This window comes from Cryphonectria parasitica, assembly GCF_011745365.1.
Source record: "Cryphonectria parasitica EP155 unplaced genomic scaffold M406scaffold_2, whole genome shotgun sequence".
Classification (NCBI taxonomy): domain Eukaryota; kingdom Fungi; phylum Ascomycota; class Sordariomycetes; order Diaporthales; family Cryphonectriaceae; genus Cryphonectria; species Cryphonectria parasitica.
Genome location: NW_024468910.1, coordinates 2,154,239 through 2,178,192, shown reverse-complemented (window position 1 = coordinate 2,178,192; position 23,954 = coordinate 2,154,239). Strand labels below are relative to the sequence as shown.

Sequence of the window (23,954 nt, the reverse complement as noted above, 5' to 3'; positions counted from 1 at the left end):
CGCCCTCTATCGAGGCTGCTGTGTCCTCCGTCCCTGGCCAAATGGCTAGGAAGATAACCAGAACTGTGGTATTACATCATCCAGCTGCACTTCACATGACATCTGTTTTGTTTCTTCTCCTTCTTCTCTTTCTTCCTTGCCCCTTCTCGCCCATTGCGACAGTGACACCCGCCCACAATTGTCAGAATCTCTCTACAAGCACTAAGCACAGCCACAACGACGGGTTGAGCACGCACACTAACCATACAGGTCAGACCCCTTGAGCAAAACAGCCCTCCCTCCAGCCACTCTGTGCTTGCAGGCCCTTATTCGCTAATCGATCCCCCAATGTTGTACCAGGAAATGACGGAAAGCAGGCTCGGGTGAATGATCGCCAAAAACACAAGATGCGACCACAGCAAGGTGACAGGTCATAAGGGAAACTGCTTGGTGATAGGTATCACATTGTCGATTCGTCCTTGATTATGCAGGCTATGTCGAACCTTACATTCCTACACGACATGTTGCAGCCCTAGGACCCAGAAGGCTTTCCCCGAGAATGAAGAGGAGGGTCTTCTTGATATCTGACACGGGCGTAGATTTGCTTCGTTGTCCCACAAGCCTGTTGTGGGCTTGAGCTTATGCCATGTACCGATACGTGCGCCCTTTTTCGAAAGGCCAGCCTTTTTGTATGCTGTTCTAGTACTAGACACTAGGTCTGCACCTTTGACGATGGAGCTGAGGTCTATATGAACTTATCCGTATTTCGTGGCCTCTGTGCTGGCTGTCCTATTACATGCCAACAACTGTTCAGTCTGCCCTCCTTTTCACAAGCAATGTGTGAGACATCCATGCAGCATCATATTCGCCCTCCTTTGCCTGCCATAGGCCTTGGCACTTCTCATGCAGACTTCAGGAGCCATGAACCAAACATATTCAGCCGCGCCCGCAAGCTGCAGCAGAGCCTAGTGGGTGACATGGGCGTCCCGCTGGAAACCAAGATGATTCAGGAACATGTACATCATAGTGGCTACTCAACAACATGTATCTCCAGCTTTGCTGCCATATAAGCCACCGCAATACATCCCAATGATTTCTCCACCACACTATCCTGGTGTGGTCTTTGTGCCTGAATTGACTGCTTTCTTTTTCCCTCGATGGCTCCTCCTCCTCCTGTCGCAACACAGACAAGCAGCCCTTTGCCAATCCGACACGTGGCTTTTACTCAGTCTTGTATGTGTTTATCTTGCCCCGATGCCTCACAAATCAACCCTCCACAGCAGTATTCCATTTATGATGTGTTTCCCCAAGCCGTCGGAATGGAGCCCATCTCGAGGTTGCCACCACCACCAACGTGGCAGGTAGTAGCTGCCTTCTACGATCGCAGGGTGCCGCGGGTGGTTGCTTCGTAATTGCACAAGCCACGGAGATCTTTTTGACGCAGTTCGGTGAGTAAAATTTGTCTCAGGTAGATTGGGACATGGTGCCACAGCCCGCGATATGTTTGCTGCCACTCCCCCGCCGGGGGGGGGGGGGGAAGTCATCCTTCATACGGGAGTAGTTGCAATGGCAGCGTGGGAGTCTTCCTCAGACCTCATCTGGTCCTACAGCATAGCCTGATCGTTCTGAACGCGACGGGAGCCTGGAGTCTATTAGCTAGTCCTCCGTGATATCCATTTCTGTTGCGCCATAAAATTGGCCGGCTTAATTTGGATCCTGCCGTTCCCACCACCTGAACAAGAAGCTTGGACGGTCATCTGCACCAGGCCTCAGGTGGTATTGTCTTGTTATGCAACCCCCCTAATTGTGTGAGGGATATACCGTGCACGGGAAAGCGAGTAGTCTCGAGGGATACTCGGAATGGTCACCCGTCCGGCATTACCAGTTCAGGTCTCACAGCAGGTGACATTGAAGGGCAAATTTCTCGTGGGAAATTGCGAATATGTCGGCGACAGGTGGCGAGGCACCGGTCTGAAGGAAGGGAGGCCATCACCACCGGCGACGGCCGCTGTTCGGACTGGGATTAGCGCTGCATAATGAGGTTTTGCGTCTCGACTAACCTCTTTATCACCACCTTCTGAATTCTTCAGCGTGGTGGCACGATTCCAGTCGCCAGCCGCATTCGACTTGCCTCTTCTACATGGAAGGCGGCTTGATTGCTGTCTGCAGAGCTCAGAGGGGGGACTACCATAGTATAGGTACCAGTGTCGCCTGAAGCTAGCATGGAAGCGTATGGGGGATGACACGAAGCGAGAGCGTGCTGTTCGCGGAATTCGTTCCTGGAGTCTGTTCGTGGAATAACCTCCTCGTCCCCACTGCTTATTATAGATCCCCACACCTGTATCCTATAATATATAGTAAGTGGTCAAGGCTCGGCCTGCTCCGAGAGTTTATTCGTCTTTTTCTTGACCCGTCTCCTGGTTCCTGCATTCACACTGCGGAGACATGGAAGAGGAAGAAGGGGAAGAAAAGCTCAGGCTGCAGGATCCTCTTTTCTTCTTCTTCTTCTTCTTCTTCTTCGAATTCTCTTCCCCAACACCGCTGGCGAAAACAAGTTTGCTTCCAGGATGCGGGGAATCAAGACAGATTCGTGGGGACTTAATCACCAGTCCTTCCACCTTCTGCGCTGGCGATGATGTGGTCTCGACATGCACACTTCTTCCTGGTCTACTAATCTGTTCTTTTGGAGAATTGGGGCCTCGTTGGCCTCGTCCGTCCTCCCCACCCCCCCCCCCTCTCTTCCTCCTTCCTCCCTATATTGTCGCAGCTAATGAAAGACAGAGCCGCATACCCGAGGATAAGCACTAACGACGCACGACATTCAAAAGGTGTTCACACCGGTGAAACATGCAAGCATCAGGGTTCTCGATCCTGAGAGGTAGAGGAGAGCAAGGCGACCAGCATCAAAGGAATAAGTCTTCGTCAAAAGTTTGACGCAGCGAGCTGGAGAGGAAAGGGACCTGCGCACGCGTAACGTGGGGCCACAAAGGTGCAGTATGCTCCCGTCGTTTCATTGGGACTGGGGGGAAAGAGATTGTCGATCTCGCGGAACGAGGAAACGTGCGTCCGCGGCGGAGCCAATAGTCATGATGCGTTGGAAGGATCTCCGACGTCGAGGGAATTGGGGGGTGGCATCGTCTTGGCGTTGTTCTGTATGTTTGTGGGTACGCACACCCATGTTGGCGAGTCTCGCCCATGACGAATGCGGTCCCCTGTTGTGAGTAGCCATCGAGAACGTACCACAGCAGTAGACGTTACATGTAGGCACCCTCGACCAGGGGACTGGTATTGCTACTACGAAGTAGCTTGCAGTATGTATTGCCGGCAAGAGATTCCACAATGGTCACAGGCCAAGTGGTGCACCGGCCTTTTCTACCCATCCACTTGGGCTTGTGGTTGCTCAGTTGTCTGTGCAGGCTGTGTGCTGCGTGTTGACGTGGACGTCGGAAAGACTGCAGCCAAAGTTGCGCTTTGTCGGGGGGGGGGGGGGGCGGGTCAACCCCCTCCCTTGCCCTGGCCTATCTGCTAGACGCTGTATCGTCTATTGCCGCTGCACAAGCAGACGCTGGGTTGCCTGACCGGTCAGTCTATAACGGGGGGCTGGCCCCCCATCGCGGAACTGGTGATCTTTTGCGGCTTTTCCCGCTTGACATGCAGCATCTTTCGGTCTCATTACCTCTTCCCTGTGGGTCGATGCCCGACCTCCTGCAACATGAGTGGCCAGGGTCCTTCTTCTCCTGCAACCAGGCAGCCCGCTTCGGGTAAATGTGCCAGTCGGAGACGAGCCTGGGTAAAACTTTTGTTTGGGGCCGGGCCAAAGGGAAACCAGGAAACTTGTGAGCGCCAGGTGCATGTGAATGTGATAGGACACCCCCCTCTTTTTTCCTTTTTTTCCAAAAAATAAAAATAAAACAGTAAGCCGGTTTTGGTTCGAGGAGCCACGGATATGCCGGTGGGGGGAAAAATGGAAATGAAAGGTTCTCCATGAGCCACCAGAGCGCTTGCAGCAGCCCAGGCACAAAACTCCTGCGCGACCGGCTTGATTTCGGAGTGGTGCCATTTCTGCCCAAAGCCTTGCTTTGTGGCTGTCCATCCTGTGTGATCCACCCAATTTACGCTGTTCCTGTACCAGAGATAATGACTGGCTATCCTGTAGGGTGTATGGGTGATGGGTGTGTATGTGCGTGTGTGTATGTGCGTGTGTGTATGTGTGTGCGTGTGTGTGTGAGGGGGGGGGGCACACTCGGCATTGGAGGTGCCAGCATATCATATGTCTTCCACTCTTGCCGTCCACTCTGCCGATGTCATGCTTGTCCGGCCCAGCCATGCTTCGTGAAAGGTAAAGGAGGGTGGGAGAAAACAGGTGCGTTGCGGCTACTGCCAGCGCTGTCATTCGTCCGCCGTCTGTCCTGTCCTTCGCATCGTTGGGTGGACCATTCGAGTCCGCGGTGTGCCACGCTGAAAACGGGCCCTGTTTCCTTGAGGGGCTGTGTCAGCATCGTGCGTCGGAATGTGACTCAGTTCGAATACTGTCCAATTATTTCGCGCGCCACCGTGTTGGTAACAAATCAGAGGTGCCTGGAGGCGTCTGATAGCGCTATCGGGATGAGGCTGACCTCATCTGCCTTGGGAAAAGAACAAAAAAACAGCTGATAGTTTAAGAGAGGGGATGCTTCCTGGGGAGGGAGAGAGAGAGAGCTGGCGGATGAGGTTTGCGGCCGGGGGGGGGGATGCTCTTATCTCTACGGTACATGGAGCCAAGTTTGCCAAGTCGACCGCCTCTGTCCACCTGGTACTCATTCCATCGACAGATTCATCGGACTGCAAAAAGAGGGAAATTGTACAGTCGGCCCGCCTGAGCTAGGCAGGATCGTCGTAGAGTATGTAGTGGGGGTCCGTTTGCCCTGTTGACGAACTTGTGGGATGTGTCCATGATGGATAATGGAAATTGGTGCCGGTTCAAGACCTAGCAAGGCCAAGAATGATCATTTGTCGTATGCCAGCTGGTGGAAGTGAGCTCGCATTTAACCGTAGCTTGGTCAACCACATCTGTCTGGACGACTGGCCAATCCATTCATGCGCGCGACTCGTGCGCGCAGCACACGCCATGATACTGGAGTTGTAACCGTGAGGCTGCGGGTCAGGCTGGAAATCCTCCACTGGCTCGCCCCGGAGGCTCAAGATGTACCATAGCTTGTGCTCAGATCTCGTTCTTGGCCACGGCGTCCAGAAAGCCCCTGCTCTCCGCCTCCGCCACGAGCTCTTCAACCTTGTCTCTGGGGACGGTATGCACCGCTTCATCAGCAGAAGCGTGCCCGATTCTCCCCGCCAGCTCCTCGACCCACACCTTCGCGACAACCTCTGCATCGAGCCCCGGAATCCCAGCACCATCTGCGGCGAGCAGCTCCTCCTGCACGCACGTCACGCCCTTGCCTTCGAGACCACATGCCACGAAGCGGGCCCAGGGGTTATATTCCTCTGCCTTGCTGCCGGCATCCGTGTCGTCCGCGCCCGGCATAGCAACGGCGGATGTTGTCGGCATGTCGAGATTGATAGCCACACCGAGACTGCTTACGTGACGGCGGAGGTGAATGCCCATGGCGGAGATCTTGCGGAGCTGATGTAGCTGCGTCCCCAAGCCAGACGAAACCCATACGCCAGGGTCATCAGTCGTGAAACCTGCAAGTCCAAAGAGCCTCTGTAGCACTGCGATCGTCGTATCTTCCAGAAGCCGCGAATAGCACCGCACGGTAAATTGCTTTAGCACGAGGTGAGGTGGCCCGCGTATCATCATGACAGGCCAGAGAACGACCTGGCCCGGCCCGTGGTAGGTCGCCAGCCCGCCGCGAGGCGAGTTCATGACTGCAGGGTGGAAGACATGCTCCTTCTCGTCGCTTCCTATCCCCTCGATCCGCAACGGGGCCTTGAGACGGGCAATTTCAGCGGGTGAAAGCGACGAGGCGGACAACTGCCGTCGGCCCAAGGTGTATGTGGGCGCCGGTGTGAACGAAATCACGGTCTGTGGCGGCCTGACACGCTCTGTGCGTCTTATATCTGGATAGATCGGAGGGAGGCGGTCGACTCTTGCCTGATCATCCTTCCCTTTAAGTAAGCGCCGGCGGAGGAGCTCCTGCACCGCTGCCGCCGTTTTGTAGCTTGGATACAAACCCTCAGACGGCGAGGCGGGGAGGTGAATGTGTTGGACGATGCGTCGCCCCAGGCCGAGCATCTTGGCCGCGAATGACTCCAAAGTAGGCTGAGTTCCAAGGCTTATAAAATGATGGTTGGGTGGTGGAGAGCTGAGAAGAGCTTAGAATATGAGAGGAAAGCGTACTTGTAGTTGTATGTCATATAAAGCCTGTTCTGGGAGAGGATAGCTATTTCTTCACAGCTCAGATGGCTTCTAGAGGGAGTTGATAGTAGGGATTATGTAATATGTCGTTATGGTGCTACTACCCTAACCCTACTTGTGCTGGGTGCCTCATGCTCAGCAAGCAAGGCTGTAACTTCTATATTACTGTGGTAGAATGCCTCTGCACAATTGAAGCCGAGCATACCCATATATGATGGGATGACATTGCAACGCAGCTTAGAAAGTAGGGAGATACAGAGGGAGAAGGGAGAGAGAGAGAGAGAGAGAGAGAGAGATCATCAGTGGTGTTCATTCAGTAGACACATAGAGTGTCGTGTTGATTAGCAAAGAAAACTCCTATTCCCCCATGAAATGCCTTTCAAGAAAGAAAACCATCCCAAAGAACGCCACCAGACTGCTGTCCGTCAGGAGCGTCCAGCAAGCAGCCCCGTTCTGTGAAAACATGATCCTGTCGTCCAGGTGCGCCATAACCCAGAGACCCCGATGTGGTCTCTACCATGCAAGAACAGGCCCAAGATGCAAAGGCGTGGTATCATGAGTCCCAAACCAACACGATTCCCGATGGGGCCGGGCAGCAAAGCCTTGTAGTATCTGTCCAACAGTGATCGCGCAAACAAACTACACCCAAACATAGAATGAAAATGAAAACCCCAAATCGTCGTTTTCCCTTGCAACGCCAAGTTGTTCGTGGTGATATGGTCAGAGTAGTATCACCACCCTTGATCCCTTGTTGATGCGTGTTCACTCCCTCACTGGTCTCAAGGGCTGCGGGGGTCGGCCGATGATGTGGACTCGCCGGCTGGGACCTCGGGCACTGATGCGCCGTCGTTCTTGGTCTCGGGACGGTGTTGATCAGCCGGACCATCGATGACACGTCCAAGACTTGCAGGCTTGAGAGCATCCCGTCCCACGACGAGATCCTCCCCCTCCCGGCTGTTAGCCTCGCCAGTCTGCGTGATATCTGAGCCATGAGGAGGAGAGGCCGTCGTTGCAGTCGTTACAACAGGACTGTCAATGACACGGCCGAGGCGGCTTGTAGGCTCCACCGCATCCCATCCCACGGTAAAGTCTTCTTCGCTGTCAGACTTGGTGGTCTCTGAGTGAGAAGTGGCTGGCGCTGGCGTTGCTACATCAGGGCTGTCGATATCACGTCCAAGACCGCCAGCAGCCTGCTGCAGAGCATCCCGTCCTGCGGTGGGATCCTCGTCGCTGTGGTTGTCAGCGGCGTCACCGTCGTCAATCCTCAGGCCGAAGCCGACCTGGTCCGCCAGGTTCTCCACCTCGTCCTGCAGGGCGGCCTCACGCTCCGGAAGGCTCTGAAGCTGCTTCTCGGCCTCCTTGTCGCCGACGACCCGCCGCCACTCGGCCTCGAGCTCGTCGCGCCAGCCCAGCTCGTCGGCCAGCTTCCTGACGCCCGAGTCACAGTCGCCCAGCTCGAGCACGTCATCAGACCGGGTGCCGAACGAGCCCACCCGCGCCATGTTGAATAGCAGGCGCGGGGTGTCGTCCGGGCCCGCGTCTGGCAGGCTGGCGAAGGGCTGCACGGTGAGGCTCGTGCCCATGACAATCACAAGGTCGGCCGTGGTGGCCACGGACCAGTTGGCGTGGAAGGCCGCAGGCAGTTGCTCGCCAAAGAACACAATGTCCGGCTTCACGAGCCCGCCGCACTTGTGGTCGGTGCACCGCGGAACGATGCCCTGAGCCACGTGGGTCTTCATGCTCTCGTCGGGGAACGACCGCCCGCACTCAATGCAGCGCTGGCTGGCAAAGCTGCCGTGGGCCTCGACAATGCGGTCGGCGGGAACGCCGGCCTGTCGCTCCAGGCAGTCGATATTCTGCGTAAAGAGCATCGACAGCAGGTTCTTTTTGGCGAGGAGGGCGATGAAGACGTGGGAGATGGTGGGCGAGTAGTTGCCCGGGTACAGCTCCTTAGCAAGAACGTAGAAAGGGTCGGGGTTCTGGCGAAAGTAGGAGATGTCAAAGACGGCCTCGGCGTAGGGAAGGTTGAGGCGAGCGAGATTGGCATAGAGGCCGGTCGTGGGGGAACGAAAGTCGGGTACTAAGAGAGACACACACATTATCAGCACACTGCCAGCCCAATATATAATGCAAACGTCAAGACTCACTTCCGGCAGCAGTGGACAGGCCTGCGCCTGTCATTACCACAATTCGACCTCGACAGCCATGCTTGATATACTCAGCGATACCAGACAGACTGCGCTGGGAGAGCTTTTTAGGAGGGGTGTCCTCCTCAATCAGGTTGGACTGCTCCTGGCCCATCTTCTTTCTCGACGGCTTCTGCCAGGGACGAGACCCTTTTTGCCTGTAACGGTCCTTGTGTTTGCGACCTATCTTGGGCAATTCGTAGGGGGTGCCGTTAAGGGAAGGTGTGCCGGTACGTATGTGTATGATGTGTACTATGCAGAGGGACTATTCATGAAAGGTCGACTGCACTTGGAACAGAGACGAAGATGGGCCAACGAAAAGAGGTGGTGGTTGGGCAAGAATGGCAAACGAGAGGACTTTAAGAAAAGAAGCACACCCTGACTGACGTCTGACTTTTGGTGACTCGGATGACCCACTGCAGCAGCTGCTACTGTTGCCTGGAGGGGCACATGTTTGACGGGTCAGGATAAGTCAGGGTCCTTTTTAGTGGCTTTGACTGTAGTGCAAGCAGTGACGCAGTCCTGAACCAGGGGTTGACTCACTAGGGACTGGGGCTTCACTGGTGCTGGAGGGGTTACGCTGCGGGGTTACGACACTGTGTTCTTGGCAACTTGAGGCACTTGTTTACCGCTGAGAATCAGCAGTGGCCTGGATGGAGTTTTCTCTGCATACTGGTTCACTGTCCAACCAACCATTTACATGTTGCTAAAATCGATATCACCTAGTTCACCTTGTGTCCAACCCGTAGTCATGGTGGCCCAGAGGTCATGAAAGTCCACCGGCTGCATGTCCAGTAGCGGACCTGTCCCAGTCCTCGTTCCAGATCCAGTATCTGCTGGCCCAGAGGGTACAGGCGGTGGTGGGTTCAAGAGATTTCCTGAGTCGAGGAATGTGTTGTCCCAGCCTGGGAGGTATTCATCGAGGCTCCCATCTAGCATCGGACATCTGATCCGGTTCTGGTCCATATCAGGAGGCATTGGGGCTGGGGGCCCAGCCGTCTCTGCCCTTTGCAGTGTCTCCAGGCGCCTCTTGTATTTGCGCCAAACCACTCCGACCACGACCCTGCTAGCTGACAGGACATCAGTTGCCTGCCTTTTTGAAGCTGGGACCAACGTCTCGCCCCCCTTGTCATCGTCGCTCGAGAACTTTTCCAGGAACGAGCCGAGGTCCATTACCTGGCGCGCTGCGGCGTGGTCCCAGCCAGGACACGTGTCGGGCATTGGGAAGGACAGCCGCAGGCCGACGATGATGGCCATGACAAAAAAACCCCAGCCGATGCTAGTGAAGGAAGCAAACTCGGACGCTGGGAGCGAGTTTATATGGTCGTACCACGTGCGCAAGAGTCTGGCACATGTGAGGAGCCTGCTGGGTTCGACATGCTCCTCTGGAACGAGCTGCTCCCGCCTCGTTGACCTTGGGAAATAGAACCGCAGGAGTGGATAGCCATACAGCGCGATCTCTGCAAAACTGTTTGTCATGTGAATGATGGCTGTACATGAGCGTGTCAGCCTCTCCAAGGGGAGCCAATGTCTGTTTGCTTGAGGATGAACACATATGGTGTTTCTGTGGGCACTCACGCTGAGAGAGAAGCTCGACAGGTATCTGCCCTCGCCACTCAACTAGTTGCGCTTCCATGCCCTTGACCATTAGCAGAGAATGCAGCTGGCCATTCTGGGCCTTTCGCTCTATCTTGTTGATCAACATCGCTTCCTGCACCAAGTGGCCAAGGCGAACAATCCAAACTAGAGTCTGGTCTTGTGTCCACGACGCTGGGGGGTCGGCAGGTTCCATGACGCCGAGGACGTCACAGCACACGGTCGTCCACTGCTGATATGGCATAGTATTACGTTTGTTCCAGGCGGTGGCGAGACTCGAGTACAGACAATAACAGGCCAGATACGCCCGCATGCCTGCCATTTGTTTCTCGTCTGACCTGATGGCCGCCGCGTCAACATGGTCTGGCGCTTGGTCCAGTTCCAGATCATGGGCGATGTCGCTGGCCATCCGGATATACTGCAAGGCCTGTCGATTCCTCGGTCTCAAATGGAACGGGTACCTGTGAATCGTCAGCACGACTGATGCCCTGTATCTGGCAGCTTTAGTTTGGCTTTGGGCGGCTCACCAGGCTGTGTAGATCAAAAGCCCAACCAGCAATTCCAAGTTCCTCTCACCCCCGCTGACGAACTTGAGCCCCAGGACTTTGCGAAATTCTCCGTCGTAGAGACTGTGACCCTGTAGACTCCTGCCTCCACTAGCAGCAGCTAGTATGGCGAGTAGTACAAAGGGCCTCTCGCGTGCCAACATAGGCACGCTCGCGTCAGGTGGGATAACAACAAAGGGGAAAAAGGGCAGCATGGCCTCTCGGAAGTAGTGCAATAACGATGTTGCAGAGTCAAGGTTGAACTGCGGCTGGATGCTGCTGAAGCCATGCACAGATTGAGAACCAGCGGAAGGGGTCGAGGAGAATGTTCCCCTGCCAGTCGAGGACGAAGACGGCTGTGTAAAGGTTGTGTCGCTGCTGTCCTCGGGGACGATATCATCAAGAAATCCCTCGTGTGACTCTCGGAGGGTTTCGAAGCTTTCCAAAGGATCCATGTCACCGCCGTCCTCGGCTGCTGACATGGGTACGTCGATGGTGAAGGTCTTGGAGGGTGCGGAAGGGGGTGGCGTTGTACGAGTGGCCGCCGGATGGCTGTTCATAGGGTCAATCACCCGAAGAGCAAAATCCAGGACAAATGGGGGTCGGAGGGTGGGGGAAAAGGAGGTCCTATGATCTTACAGCTTGGAACGTCGTCGTCTCATCCGCGGGCCAGTCTTGAAGATGCACTCCCGTTTCGAGATGGCGCATCTTGAAATTGAGAATAAGTAGGCACCTCAGTCAGCTTCCCTGATGAGAACGGGTGCTTTTGCAAGGTAGTAGAGGGTAGACTCATGCCTTCGACATATATCTTCTGTATTGCTAGGTTGGCATTTCACCTTGGCAACTCGACAGGCCTCGCATGCATAGGGAATACGGGGTTTGCCTGAGGCTGGAGGCTGCGGAGGGGCCGCGCCGGGCATTAGAGTGCTGTCCATTGCTTGCTTAGTCGTTGTTATTTACTGGCCCGTTCACGAGGCCTGGTCGGTATCAACCTCTCAAGCAGGTCTCATTTCAAAAAGGGCTTGAGCATCGGGCAAGCTTGCGGTTGGGTGGACTCGCTTGACCTCAAGATGGTCATTGTAGAGTATAGATCCCGCTGTCTCCATTCCGCCAGCTGCCGAAGTATGTAAACGCCGATGGTGCTCAGAGGATAGTGCTTACTCGGTCCTTATTTTGGCCGAACTCAACCTTGTACAGTAAACGGTCTGAGGCTTTCCACGCCTGAGCAAGCACGTTACATTTATACGACCACACTATACATTTATTCACTGAATTTCTCAATCAAGCTTGGTAGGATTATCTTGGTAATATGAACTTAAGTACTTAGTAACTTAAAAGTGGCCCTCGTTGGTGACCTTGTACTGTGGGTCTACATCTAAGTAGTCATGGGCAAGACAAAGTGTCTTCAATATGCATCATGTTCTCGTCTTTGATATACGACACTCTGAATGCAAAACCGATCCGTTCCACTGTTTCACTGCCGCATTTAAGTCCCTAGTCCGTCATTCTCAAAGTTCACCATGAAACACTTCATCATCAAAGATTGAGCAAGACCCCCAGAGAAGAGACTCCTCAACCAGCTGTTCAGTCTATTTGGACCTCCTTTTCAGATGTCGTTCCGAATTATAGACAAGGGCTCATCAGATCTGAACGGAGAGTCTACGGAGGGGGTATGCTGCCTTATTTCTCCCAAGCTCATATATATCATGTCTAGGGTCTCAACCTCTGATATCATCAATCGATGACCGTCTGTACGCGCTGCTGAATCTCGCCCTTCATTTGGTATCCTCCAGGGAATAATTGCATCTCTCCGGGGCAGCTAGGATGTTGACAACCGTGTCAGAGCCAGCTGCCCGCCAGGACCTTCGGAACTTCTTGTAGACCATGATGTTCTGGAAGAATATACTGTCGATGTGCATATAGCGAGCTTGAATGCAGTGACCCAGGAAAGAGACATAACTGGTCTTCTTCCCAGGGCGACGCTGGCGTTGGGGTCGCAAAACGGTCCTCAAGCGACGTGAGCAATCGCGACGACAAGGACGACGGAGAAGCGCACGACCAAACTTACAAGAGGCGGGACCTCAGCGCAGCCACGACGATGCTGCCGACGATGCTGCCGACGATGCTGCCGACGATGCTGCCGACGATGCTGCCGACGATGCACCGCCGCCCAAGCGGTTGAGACGCGGTGCTGATGCAGGATCGGCTGGGGGATCATCTCCACCACCACAGGGGCTTGGAAGTTCTGGGGTTGGAAGGCCAAACGGCCGTGAACGAGCAGAGAGGCCTACAGAAAGACCAAATTAAAAGGCAGCTAATACTCTCATGCTCGTCTACAGCGAGAGAAGAGCACCAGGAAAGCATCTCGGCCCTTGACCACTACTTCTCAACCACATCGTGGCAGTGGCTCGAATTGCGACTCGTACAAGGGCACACTACAGGCCGCTCCGACTCCATCCTACGACGCCGCCGCCGAGATGACGCCGCGATACTCGCGGCCAAAAAAAAAAAAAAAATTTATAGTCCTTACCGCCAGCGTCTATATTGGGCCGTGATTTGTGGATGGGAGCCTGTACAAGACGCAGATATGAAAGCAGTGTGTTGTCTATGTAATACTTGCAGTTGATGCAGTTAAGCGTGGCTGGGCGTAAGCAAATGATAAGATATGGCTGCACACCACTACGAAACATCTCACCTTCCCCCGCTTCATCCTCCCGCCTTTCGGCTAGAAATCGCTCACGTCTTGATCGTGGTTCTTAACAATCCATCAAACCTCATTTTGAAATCTCACACTGCTGCCCCTTCGGATACATGCGAAGAAGAAGATAAACAAGCTGTTGCCTAGAAATCCATCCCGTGACTATCCGTTTGCACCTGCTCACTTTTGTGATAGCTCCAACAACTGAACTGATTCCAACCCTGTCGGCCGTTTTCTCTCCTGTCGCCCTTGATAACGATTTGCCACGATCTTCCACATCCAGAGGCGTGTCAGCAAATGGTCTCGGCTTGATGGTCTCGACACGGTAAGATGTTTCAAATCCTGACGAACCCAATGACAATCAGAAAGTCCAGTCCCGTGGCAAAAACCAACCAATCCTCGGTCGTTGCCACACAACACCAAAAGTTGCTGACCTGTCCGTCGCTGCCGCCCCCCTCTCTCCTCTCCTCTTTTCTCCTCTTCACTTTTCTGCCCCATATCCCCCTTCCACCTCCGGCCCTTCAATGCCGTTCCTTCTCTCTCTAGAGGGTGATTATATATGTGTGTGATTATATATACTAGGTTCTGATAAGCGATTTCAAGAGCGGAGCCAGGGCAAGGGTGTCTTCTGCCGCATGATACCATTCGCTAACGTTGCAAAGGTTCTAGGCCTACAATAGGACGCTCTCTCCAGGGCCTGCCTAAGCTCCACGAGGAGTTGGTGGAATCGCGTGCGAGGACCCATGCATTGGACAAGCTGAAAAGTCTAATCCAAAAGCCACAATATCTTCTAGAAGCCCTCTCCGATGCTTGTCTTGCTTCTATGACCTGCCTTTCCGGGTCTAATCCGTATGTTGACAGCACATGGGTTAAATGTGCAAGGTTGGCTCTGGACCCTGCGGGCAGCCCCAACCAACACGCTTGGCGCAAGAGATTAAGCCTTAACCCACCCATCCTTCTGTAACCTTACTTCTATACTAAAAGAGACAAGGGAGAAGAGAGAGAGAGGGGGAAAGAGAGGCGTGGGTTGGAGAAGCTTAAATATCGTGTGGTGATCACCCTTCCCCCCTTCCAGGGCCGTCCGGGTTCTCTTGTCTCCTGGCTCGACATCTCCTACAATTTGTGCAATACTCTCTGTCTCTCTCAAATTCCACCATACCTCTTCCCAGGGCAATGGCTGCCTCTCACGGTAACGCCGCCATTGTGGTTGGTGGGTTTAACTCAATCGAGGGCAAGGTCGTGGAAGTCCCCACGCACCCAGAGATCAACGAAAAGGGCCCACATGCAGGAGACGATAATATTGTCGACGAGAAGGGCCATGGGGCCGACTTCGACATCACCGCTGCCCCAGTCCGGAGCAACGACGAGGATGGAGACGAGCACGACAAGAAGAGCGACGACGCCATCATTGTGACTGGTGCCGACGCGGCCCAGCACCTCTTGCCCTTGCGCGATGATGGCGACCCCGCCTTTACCTTTCGAGGTATCTTCATTGCGACCATCTTGTCTGGATTCCAAGCTGTCGTGTACCAGATCTACATGGTCAGTCAGTCCAGCTGCCGATTGAGTTGTTTGCTTAATAAATAAGAAAAATGCAAGACTGACACGTTAAAAATCCATTGTCCAGTTCAAACCGACCCTCATCACCATCCAGGGAACCTTCATCGTCCTCATTGCCTACTTCCTCGGCAACGGCTGGGCTGCCTTCCTGCCCCGAGGCGACCGCTATGAAGCCCGCTGGAGGGAGCAGGGTGGCCAAGGCAAGCTTCCTACATGGATCACCGTGGCCAAGTTCTTCAACAACGGCCCCTGGGGTCTCAAGGAGCATGCCATCGCCGCTATCACCGCCACCGGCGCCTCCAATGCCGCCGCGGCCAGTCAAGTCTTTGCTGCGCAGGATCTCTTCTACGACCTGCCCTTGTCGCCCACCACTGTGATCCTGAGCACCATCAGCATTGGTCTCTTTGGCTACGGCCTCTGCGGCCTCATGCGGCCCATCGCTGTGTGGCACGTCGAGTCCGTCTACTGGAGTACCCTGCCCACCGTCAAGACCCTCCAGGGTCTGCACTGGGAGGGAATCAAGGACTCAAAACCCATCCGCTACTTTTGGTATGCATACGGAAGCATGTTCGCCTATGAGTGGTTCCCCGCATACATCTTCCCATGGCTCAACTCGGTCTCCATCCCTTGCCTGGCTGCCATGAAGGCTACCGGCTCCACCGCTGCGACATTGACCAACCTCTTTGGTGGCGCTTCTACCAACGAGGGACTCGGCCTGTTCAATTTCTCTTTTGACTGGCAATACGTAAGTCCTATATGCACATGTAACATTGAATTCTTAAAAAAGAAGTCATCAGGCTGACAGGATCATATTTCCCCCACATCAGATCACCTCTTTCCAAACCTCTCTTCCCCTGAAGCTGCAGTGGCATCAGGCTGCAGGATTTGGTGTCTGCTATCTGGCGATGCTGGGAATCTACTACTCCAACGACTGGAACGCCAAGTCGCTTCCCTTCATGTCGACTTCGCTTCATCTGGCCAACGGATCTTCGTACCCGACCGAGGAGGTGTTTAGCGGCGGTCTGCTCAATGACACGGCCCTCGCCGAGTTTGGTCCTCCCAAACTGGCTGCTACTTTCGCTTACTCCATGTTCATTGCCAACGCCGCTGTAAGTAATTGCCAGGGAACCCAAGAGTATTGAGGAGAGCCGCATCAGACTCGAGTAAAGAAGTATCATCCGCTGATGTTTGGTATGTTTAGATTGGAGCCCTGATCATGCATTGCTTCATCTTTTGGGGTGGTGATGTCAAGCGGGCCTACAAGAGCGCAAGACAGGGTAAATTCGACGATCCTCACCACACGCACATGGCCGCCCACTACAAGGAGGCACCATGGTGGTGGTACGCAGCCGTGCTCGTCATATCCTTCTTCCTCGGTCTCGTCGTCGTCCTCAAGGAAAATGTCACACTGCCAGCCTGGGGTTATATTGTGGTAAGTCACCATTGCGCAGCCGCTGTTGCTGGATTCCTCGTACGCTTGTGCATCTCTCTGATGATAATCTCGATGGAATAGAGCTTGATATTGGGAATTGTCATTGCGCCGCTGTCAACCATCCTCTACGCGCGCTATGGAAACGGTATCGCGACGAACAATCTCTCCAAGATGTTGGCGGGATTGATGCTGCCAGGTCGTCCAGTTGGTAACATGTACTTTGCCGCTTGGTCACACAATGTGATCTCGAATGCCGTAAACCTGGCCAATGACTTGAAGCTGGGAGAATACCGTGAGTCTTCCCTCAGTTCATACCTAAGCGCCCCCCCCCCCCCTTCCTCTACCCACAGCTACAAATTACAATGTCGACCAGGTTACTAATGATGAACACGCCGCTCTGCAGTCAAAATTCCTCCTCGGGTCATGTTCCTGACTCAGATTTACGGTACCATCCTCGGCGGCTTCATCAACTACGCTGTCATGATCTCCATCGTCAACGGCAACCGTGAACTCCTCGCCAGCGGCAACGGCGATTCGTCCTGGAGCGGTGCCAACATGCAGGCCTACAACACAAACGCCGCCTCCTGGGCCTTGTCTGGCTACATGTACAAGGCTGGCACCACGTACGCCATGGTTCCGGTGGGTCTTGCCATCGGTGCCGCGTTGGTCGTTGTCCATCGTGTTATCGTCCACGTAAGTTCTATTTTGTGTCCTCCGCCGATCAATCCCCGCAATGACTTTGGTCTTTTGAAAAAGAAGAAGGAGTGCCAGGCTGACCGTGGTCCCTTCCTCTCCAGTTCATCCCCAAGATCCGGGGCTTCTCCCTCAGGGAGGTCAACATGCCGCAGTTCATCCAGTACGCCGGCTACATTCCTTACAACCAGAGCCAGACGTGTGTCATCTTCACCTGGGTCATCTCGGGCTTCTTTTGCCAGTTCTACCTCCGGAACTACCGCCCCAAGATCTTCAAGGACTACATGTACCTGGTGACGGGCGCCTGGGACGGTGCCAGCCTGACAGTCCTCTTCATTCTCTCCTTTGCCGTCTTCGGTGCCGGTGGGCCCTCGATTCCCTTCCCGACCTGGTGGGGAAACAACGGCGCAAATGGAAACTATGATTTCTGTCCCACATCTGACTAGGCGTCAATGCTGAAAGTCATTGTGCGGTGGAAGTAGTGGCCTTCCGCGCTTCGAGAGTAAGAGAATACATAGATAATAAATATGTCAAAGTCAGCGCCAACCTGCCTGTATTAGTGCGGCTGGATATATATAATATACAATCTCTACTATATGCTCCCTTTCGACCGCCAATTTGTCACTAGAGATACCATCGAATATGTGCAATCTGCGTGGTCTGCAAGTGAGAGTTTGTAAGTGCATGTTATTTTGTATATGACTAATGGTTGACAGCTTCCTACCTCGACGGTGCGCTGTGTTGCTGGTAAGCCCTCCATCACTCAAGCCTCTAATTGTTACCAACAAGACCTTCCCACAATCCACTGCCTTCCCTCCCTATCCGTCCCCTACGTCGCAACAACGCCAAGACTATCATCATGTCATATGAACACTGCGAAAATGCCTCTCCAGAGCCCAAAGCAGCAACGCCTCTCTCTCTGTGTGTCTCCGTCTCTCAATAGAGAGATAGGTCACACGCCAACCTCTCCCACATTCCCCTCACGGCAAGGTCATGAAAAGCTTCTCCATCTGTCGGAAATTCGGTGTTCCAAGTCCCGTCAGCGGATCCCACCCCTCGACAGCCGAGAAGCCGTCCGTGCCGCAGCCGGGGTTGTTCCCGGTCTGAATGTCATTCATGACCTGCGGGTTCGCGTACAGCGCTGGGTTGAGGAAGCCAACAGGGCTCTTGCCAGCCTGGATGCGTTTCTCATTAATCATGTTGACCATGGACGCAAAGACGGGCGCGGAAGCTGTGTCATTGTGTGGTCAGCATCTCTTTATTCTCCTCAACCTTGCTGCTGATTTAAAAACTCGGCGTGGGCAGAGACTTACCAGAAGTTCCGAATGACAGTGTGAAGTCTCCATCCACTGCCGTCACGTAGTTCGCCCCGTTCGCCGACACATCGGGGAAGGCCCTGACCAGCCCGGAATTGTTGAAGCGGTCTTCGCCGTATGGTGGCGTGTGCTGCTGCAGGAAGGTATTCACCGCGGTCTTTTGGTACGACGGCATCGAGAAGACATTGGAGAAGCCCCCACCTGAGAAGATGACCTCCTCGCACGCACTCTCTGCGTCCTCGACGGTGCTCCCATTCAGAATCTGCGTGGCGCCGACAGACGTGACCCACGGACACCCCCCTGGAAAGCTTGGGTTGAATTTGCCCGAGGTCCCGTCCGTGAAACTCTGCCCATCGGCGGACAAGCACTCGCCGCCATTCCCCGCGACACCAAAGTCGCCCGAGGAGTATATAACAGAGACGCCCTGCAGCGCGAGTTTCATGTACTCGTCGCACTGCCTCTGCTCGTACTTGGCGCCCAGATCGGCCTCGTTCGAGCCGTAGCTCGTGGAGATGACGTTGGTGGCATTCGCCTTGCCGCATTCCACAGACGCCGCGTACTGGCCGTCCATATTCGGATCGTTGGAGTCGCCTCCGTCAAACGAGCAGTAGCTTGCGTCGATGCCATCGAGGAAGTTGTTGAAGCTCGCGCCTTGTGTCAAATCGCCGACCTGAAAAACGGTCGCCTTCTGCGGGGAGATGAGAGACATGGCGAACTCCAGGTCGAGGGCCGACTCCCCGTTGAAGGAGAAGCTCTGATTCTGGGTCTGCACAACGCCACCGGCCAGAAGATCCACATTTGGTGACTTTTGCGGCACGTCTGGCTGCATTGCGTCGAAGAACATGTCGAGATCGGACTGAAGAAACGCCTGTGGTGTGTATTCGACAATTCCGAGCGAGTTGTTGCTGGCTGCCAAGCTGCCTTCTGGTATCTTGTACAGGGCCCGAAGACATCCTGGAGTAATCATACTATCACATTGTGACAGGTCCATCAAGGCATTGTTGATCTGGTGGCCCTTTTTTGGGTTGCTGCCGTCGAGCGGGCTTCCGACAATGGCTGTGGTGCCCGAGATCTGTCGCTTGTCCAGACGTGCCGATCTCCTTTTGAGCTCCTCCATAGTCTTGTCTGGGATCTCCCTGTACTTGGTGCTCCTGTCATGGCCGAGGCTCTGGTCAAAATGGACAGTCGGCGTGATCATGTCGATATGCTCAACAAGGTGGTCCGGTATGTAGTATTTTTCACATGCAACCTGACGACTCTTTCCAGATGTTTCGTGCTCAAAGGCGTGATATTCTGTCCTGAGAATCTGCTCCATCTCCCTGACCGTAGCATCGAAAGTCAGCCACGTTTTTGAGACTGACAGCTTTATCCGGCTCGGATGGATCCCTTCACGCTCGAGCCATAATATGACCGCGTCGATGGATTCCCGTTTTGGCTTGAACATCTCGATCACCTCCGCGGGTGACCAGTGCTTTCCGTAGTTGGGCGAGTCGGGATGGGCCACATCATAGATGAAGTCCTCCGCCCGATGTAAGTTCTGCTGCGTCAACCCGATCCTGACGGGGAGCACCGCACTATGGTGCAGACGATGTGACTTTTGCCAGCTTCTGTGGACGGCCGGCACTTCCTCGTGGACGACATGGCGAAAGGGTGTTGCCCTATGGGGCTCCAGCGGTGTGCCATCTACTGCTGCCACCAGGGCAGCAAGGACGCTCGTGATGATTATTGACCGCATATTGGAGGACGACACCAGGCCAGCCGACGTCGCAGAGAAGGACCACAGGAAATCATGCTGTGTGCCGGCAGAACCTTGCTCATAAGGTTATCCTCCATCGTCGACCCGCCCATCACGACCCGGTTTAATTTTCCGGCAAGGGCAATACAAGACAGGACTGAAACGGCGTCAAGAGCACCAGCAGACGACGCGTCTTCGAAGGTGGGTCGAGTAGTGGGGGGCCCGACGTCTGCAGCAGATGTTGCCGGAGCCGATTTTATATTGGACCTAGAGACGAAGTTCGGACGATTGTTGTGTTACCAGCATCATAACAGAGCCCTGGGACTGAATTTAGATCTCTGAACGGATTCATTGGACAATAATGACGTGCCTAATCCATGCTTGTGATTGCAGTATCGTGCGGTACATCAAACATGCCCGTCGCAGAATTTCGTTGCAGTAGATCGGATCTGGATTGCCGCAGCGGCCTTGCCGTTTTGATGTCGATAATCCCAGTCACTTCGCCGCGTGGACTTGTTCATGCATGTGCCATGGATCGTCTGTTATCAGAACCGCGAATCCGGTTCACCAGCTCTAGAAAGTTGTCTTGTAGGGGCAGACAAGGATCTCATTTTGTTGCTGGGCAGTGTTTGAGATCTGGGTGCGGCAGGTAGCTAATCTGAAACGACTTTGGGACCCTGACGAGAGAATCTCGAGCACTTTTGTGCTTTTTCGGTACCCATGTCGAAACGAGCGAATTAGCTTCAGGAAGTCGCCTTCAATTGATCCAGAATATCCCATTGCTGTTGCAAATGACTTTGCAAATCCTTCTCGTCGGCATCGACATCCGTGGGTTGTAGGAAAGCCGTGATGGCTTCATCCAGCGTCTGCTTTGCAAACCCCGGCGCTTTCACCATAGTGCTGAATGGTGTTTCGGGTGTCAGATCCACTTCAAACTGCGCACTAAAGTTGTAGGCGCGCTGGACTTGCGATGGTTTGACGATGGTCCAAGGTTTGCTGGCCGACGTGGTGGCCGACAGAGGCGGGACAAATACTATATTGGTGACGGCGGCATTCACGTTTGTGAGTTCCTTGGGGCCACTGCTGGCTGACCGGTCTGTGATGGCCCATATATGGATCTGGCCCTTTGGATGTCCAGAAAGCAAGGCGGTGCCGTCGTGTGCCAGTCCCAAGCAGGAGGCAGGCCCAGACTCGGCCGGCGCTGCGCAGAACGGAGAGGTTACCTGCACAACGGTCGAGGCGTCCTCGCTCCTAGGTCCAAGCAGTGGCTCAGCGCCGAAGAAATCTACTGAGTAGATGGAGCCGTCGGCGGCGGATACGAAGACACCGCGTGTGCAAGGGTCGAGGGCGAGACACAGAGGGAAGCTTGGAAACAATAGAGTGCGGAGCACCTCCCCGGAACGATAATTCCAGATCACGCATGTCTTGTCCTTGCTTGCCGACACGCAGAGGCTTGTCTCGGGGTTGTCACCGGGCGAAGCAGCCAGGGCCGTGATGGCGCCTCTGTGGTTTGAGAAGCTGACAGTCGGCTCCCGCTCCTCGCTGCCGTCGAGCTCGAGAAGCTGTGCAAGGCTCCAGACATGGACGTTGGAGTCGTCTGATCCGGTCAGTAGGTGATAGGGTGTGGCGACCACGCAGGAGACGGCCTGAACGTGGCATGGGGGAAGCGATATCAGCCTTCCCGTGCACGTCTGACATTGGTCAATTAGTTCAAGACTGCTTCCACACAATCCATCGGAAAGAGTGCCTGGTATCTAGGAATCCTTGAAAACTCACCTCCCATAGCATAATTCTCCCCTCGACAGTCCCCACAACCAGCACGCTGGCAGCCAACGTCAAGCACCTTATCCTCTCCGGAAATGCGACAAACGACTCCTGGTTCCCATGGAGTCTGGAGTACACATGTACATAGGCCTTCTCGTGCTGGGCAGCAAAAACATGGCTATCACTGACGGCGAGGCAATTTGGTGGGGCTGCACTTTTCTTGAATGTTGATTTTGTGACGAATGTGGGCCATAAAGAGTGAGCGTAGATGCCGACATCCTTGGCGATGGCAGTATTGCTGGACAGTGGAGGCCCATAGACGGACGAGAAGAACTCTTCTACCACCATCTTGTCCTCTGGAAGAAAGTCAACCTGCTATGGCTGACTGGACTGTGACTGTGTGGCTGTCAAGTCCATGAGGAAGGTGTGAATGCCTTTGATTTTTTTTTTTATGACCGGCCCTTACTCGCTAGAACCATGCTTTCAACCCCTAACCCTTGATCTCCCACCGTTTGTCTCTAGGTGCAACCTCCATTCTGTGCACTCATGCCCACGGCTGTGTTGGTATTTGGAAAATTTGATCCAGCATGAAGTCCATTCTACAATCCTCCTAGTTGGCAGCTGTCATCCAATAGGCCAAAGCAGGAATATCATGTGGACTCTTTCATTCTGCAGCAAAAACACTACATGGCAAGTTCATCTGGATTTGACAGTGTCTGCTGGGGGGAATCTCCGTCCTTTTTCTTACCCTTGGTTTCTTTTCTCCCTTTCAAATCTTTTCTCCCAGCAATACAGTTCAGAGAAAATGTCTGGATACGTGATGGAGTGGCAAGAGATGCGATAGGTGCAATGCATATGTACTAAGTATAATGGTCGACATGTGAGATGCAGTGGACTCTTCCCGCTGACTCAGCTCCTTTCTAATGAGGCATAGCGCGCCTCGCGGTGCCGACCCGGCTCGAGACCCCGGCTCTCCGGCCATGATTCCTCGGCCTCCTGTACATCCTTCCGTTTCCCTTCCGTTTAGACCTTGTCCGGCCTGACTGCCATCTTACCACTGGGGGTGGGGTGAAAGGGAAGGGCGCGCCCTGCAGCCCCAACTGCTATTTACATCCATGAGGCGCAGTGGGACAGGCTTCTGCCTCCTCAGTACTTAAGTTCCCAATTCCTACCCTCCTTTGCCTGCTGCTTCCCTTCGCGCTTCATCTCATCCTTCGCTCAGCCTGCTTCCGATCTGTGTCTTAGCTTTCGCTTTCTCCCTGATGCTCTGAGCACGCCTCTAATGCCCTGGTTGCGGTTCTCAGCGCTGCGCTCATCTCCCCCCGGAATCTGTCCAATTCTCCTCCCGTTTTACTTTTCGAATACAGTTGTTGGTCTCTTAATCAACTAGTGATCTTTACAATGGGCCGTAGGAAGACTGGTGCATCACGCTTCAATGCGCAGAATACGACGACTGAGGATAATGAGGATGCATAGCAGGCATCTGTCCCGCAGTATAGCAAACCCAAGCTGGCAGAAAGCACAGAGAATAGCTGTGCTTGGAATAAGTATGTTTCATTATACTGTTGTGCACCTGGTATTCTCAGCTAACTTAATCCTAGTTTCATGTTTCTTGTGCATTCTACGGTCAATCGTGTGCAAGTATGGGAAAAGGTTATTTGGAATGACTACGAGTTCAAACTTCTCGTTCTGGCATTCGTCGACAGATATATCAAGCTCTCAGGCTGTTCTACCCGAGCCTGGGATACAATCATTCTGCAGAGGCAGAGGCTGGTGACCTGCGTCTCAACAGCAAATGGAGTAATGAAGCAGTTGATTGCTGCTGCTAAGGCTGAAATCATCAGGCCTTAGAGACTAAAGGACTCCGACAAGGCTTGGATGTAACTCGCCCGCTCTTAAGGCATAGATGGTGCTCGTGATATCGGGCTGGTCCGCGATATTACTAGGGTAAGTTGGTGCACTTCTCCTTCGCCATCTCTTACTTTCCTACCTGCACTCCAAGACTCATCCTGTTTCCTCATCTCTCCTGCCTGCAGTTTGGCCTCCTGCTCTTATGATTGGGCTGTTGGAACTAATTGCTTCTATTCAGTAGATTGCA

General features: G+C 54.0%; 9 protein-coding genes across 9 annotated transcripts; 3 read left to right on the top strand and 6 right to left on the bottom strand.

The window, feature by feature from the left end:
* The first annotated feature begins 1,610 nt into the window (after window positions 1-1,610).
* Window positions 1,611-2,362, top strand: M406DRAFT_320895 (uncharacterized protein). The gene has a single exon (XM_040919451.1). It carries the CDS (start codon window positions 1,840-1,842, stop codon window positions 2,014-2,016), a length of 177 nt encoding a protein of 58 aa, XP_040779508.1. The 5' UTR covers window positions 1,611-1,839; the 3' UTR covers window positions 2,017-2,362.
* Window positions 2,363-2,391: 29 nt separating this feature from the next.
* On the bottom strand, window positions 2,392-3,164 carry M406DRAFT_102743 (uncharacterized protein). The gene has a single exon (XM_040915028.1). The coding sequence runs from the start codon at window positions 3,155-3,157 to the stop codon at window positions 2,990-2,992; it is 168 nt and encodes a 55-aa protein (XP_040779507.1). The 5' UTR covers window positions 3,158-3,164; the 3' UTR covers window positions 2,392-2,989.
* A 2,015-nt stretch (window positions 3,165-5,179) lies between these two features.
* M406DRAFT_249912 (uncharacterized protein) lies at window positions 5,180-6,208 on the bottom strand (the record flags this gene model as incomplete). Its single annotated transcript, XM_040916649.1, has 2 exons — window positions 5,180-6,016; window positions 6,062-6,208. 2 exons carry the CDS (start codon window positions 6,206-6,208, stop codon window positions 5,180-5,182), a joined length of 984 nt encoding a protein of 327 aa, XP_040779506.1.
* Window positions 6,209-6,617: 409 nt separating this feature from the next.
* M406DRAFT_344680 (NAD-dependent deacetylase sirtuin-2) lies at window positions 6,618-8,632 on the bottom strand (the record flags this gene model as incomplete). The annotated part of the gene is made up of 3 exons (XM_040921999.1): window positions 6,618-7,463; window positions 7,584-8,411; window positions 8,479-8,632. The coding sequence occupies 3 exons, from the start codon at window positions 8,630-8,632 to the stop codon at window positions 7,111-7,113; spliced, it is 1,335 nt and encodes a 444-aa protein (XP_040779505.1). The 3' UTR covers window positions 6,618-7,110.
* Window positions 8,633-9,213: 581 nt separating this feature from the next.
* On the bottom strand, window positions 9,214-11,593 carry M406DRAFT_336961 (uncharacterized protein; the record flags this gene model as incomplete). Its single annotated transcript, XM_040921202.1, has 5 exons — window positions 9,214-10,007; window positions 10,096-10,574; window positions 10,641-11,210; window positions 11,298-11,366; window positions 11,454-11,593. The coding sequence occupies 5 exons, from the start codon at window positions 11,591-11,593 to the stop codon at window positions 9,214-9,216; spliced, it is 2,052 nt and encodes a 683-aa protein (XP_040779504.1).
* An 806-nt stretch (window positions 11,594-12,399) lies between these two features.
* On the top strand, window positions 12,400-12,965 carry M406DRAFT_71538 (uncharacterized protein; the record flags this gene model as incomplete). Its single annotated transcript, XM_040925478.1, has 2 exons — window positions 12,400-12,409; window positions 12,634-12,965. 2 exons carry the CDS (start codon window positions 12,400-12,402, stop codon window positions 12,963-12,965), a joined length of 342 nt encoding a protein of 113 aa, XP_040779503.1.
* Window positions 12,966-13,856: 891 nt separating this feature from the next.
* On the top strand, window positions 13,857-17,637 carry M406DRAFT_286460 (uncharacterized protein). Its single transcript, XM_040918681.1, has 8 exons — window positions 13,857-13,917; window positions 14,019-14,898; window positions 14,984-15,661; window positions 15,744-16,025; window positions 16,118-16,348; window positions 16,430-16,640; window positions 16,752-17,041; window positions 17,146-17,637. The coding sequence occupies exons 2-8, from the start codon at window positions 14,530-14,532 to the stop codon at window positions 17,485-17,487; spliced, it is 2,403 nt and encodes an 800-aa protein (XP_040779502.1). The 5' UTR covers window positions 13,857-13,917; window positions 14,019-14,529; the 3' UTR covers window positions 17,488-17,637.
* Window positions 17,638-18,021: 384 nt separating this feature from the next.
* On the bottom strand, window positions 18,022-20,092 carry M406DRAFT_62680 (uncharacterized protein; the record flags this gene model as incomplete). Its single annotated transcript, XM_040924796.1, has 3 exons — window positions 18,022-18,272; window positions 18,355-19,984; window positions 20,045-20,092. 3 exons carry the CDS (start codon window positions 20,090-20,092, stop codon window positions 18,022-18,024), a joined length of 1,929 nt encoding a protein of 642 aa, XP_040779501.1.
* A 743-nt stretch (window positions 20,093-20,835) lies between these two features.
* On the bottom strand, window positions 20,836-22,204 carry M406DRAFT_326973 (WD40 repeat-like protein; the record flags this gene model as incomplete). The annotated part of the gene is made up of 2 exons (XM_040920153.1): window positions 20,836-21,783; window positions 21,869-22,204. 2 exons carry the CDS (start codon window positions 22,202-22,204, stop codon window positions 20,836-20,838), a joined length of 1,284 nt encoding a protein of 427 aa, XP_040779500.1.
* Between the last annotated feature and the right edge of the window lie 1,750 nt (window positions 22,205-23,954).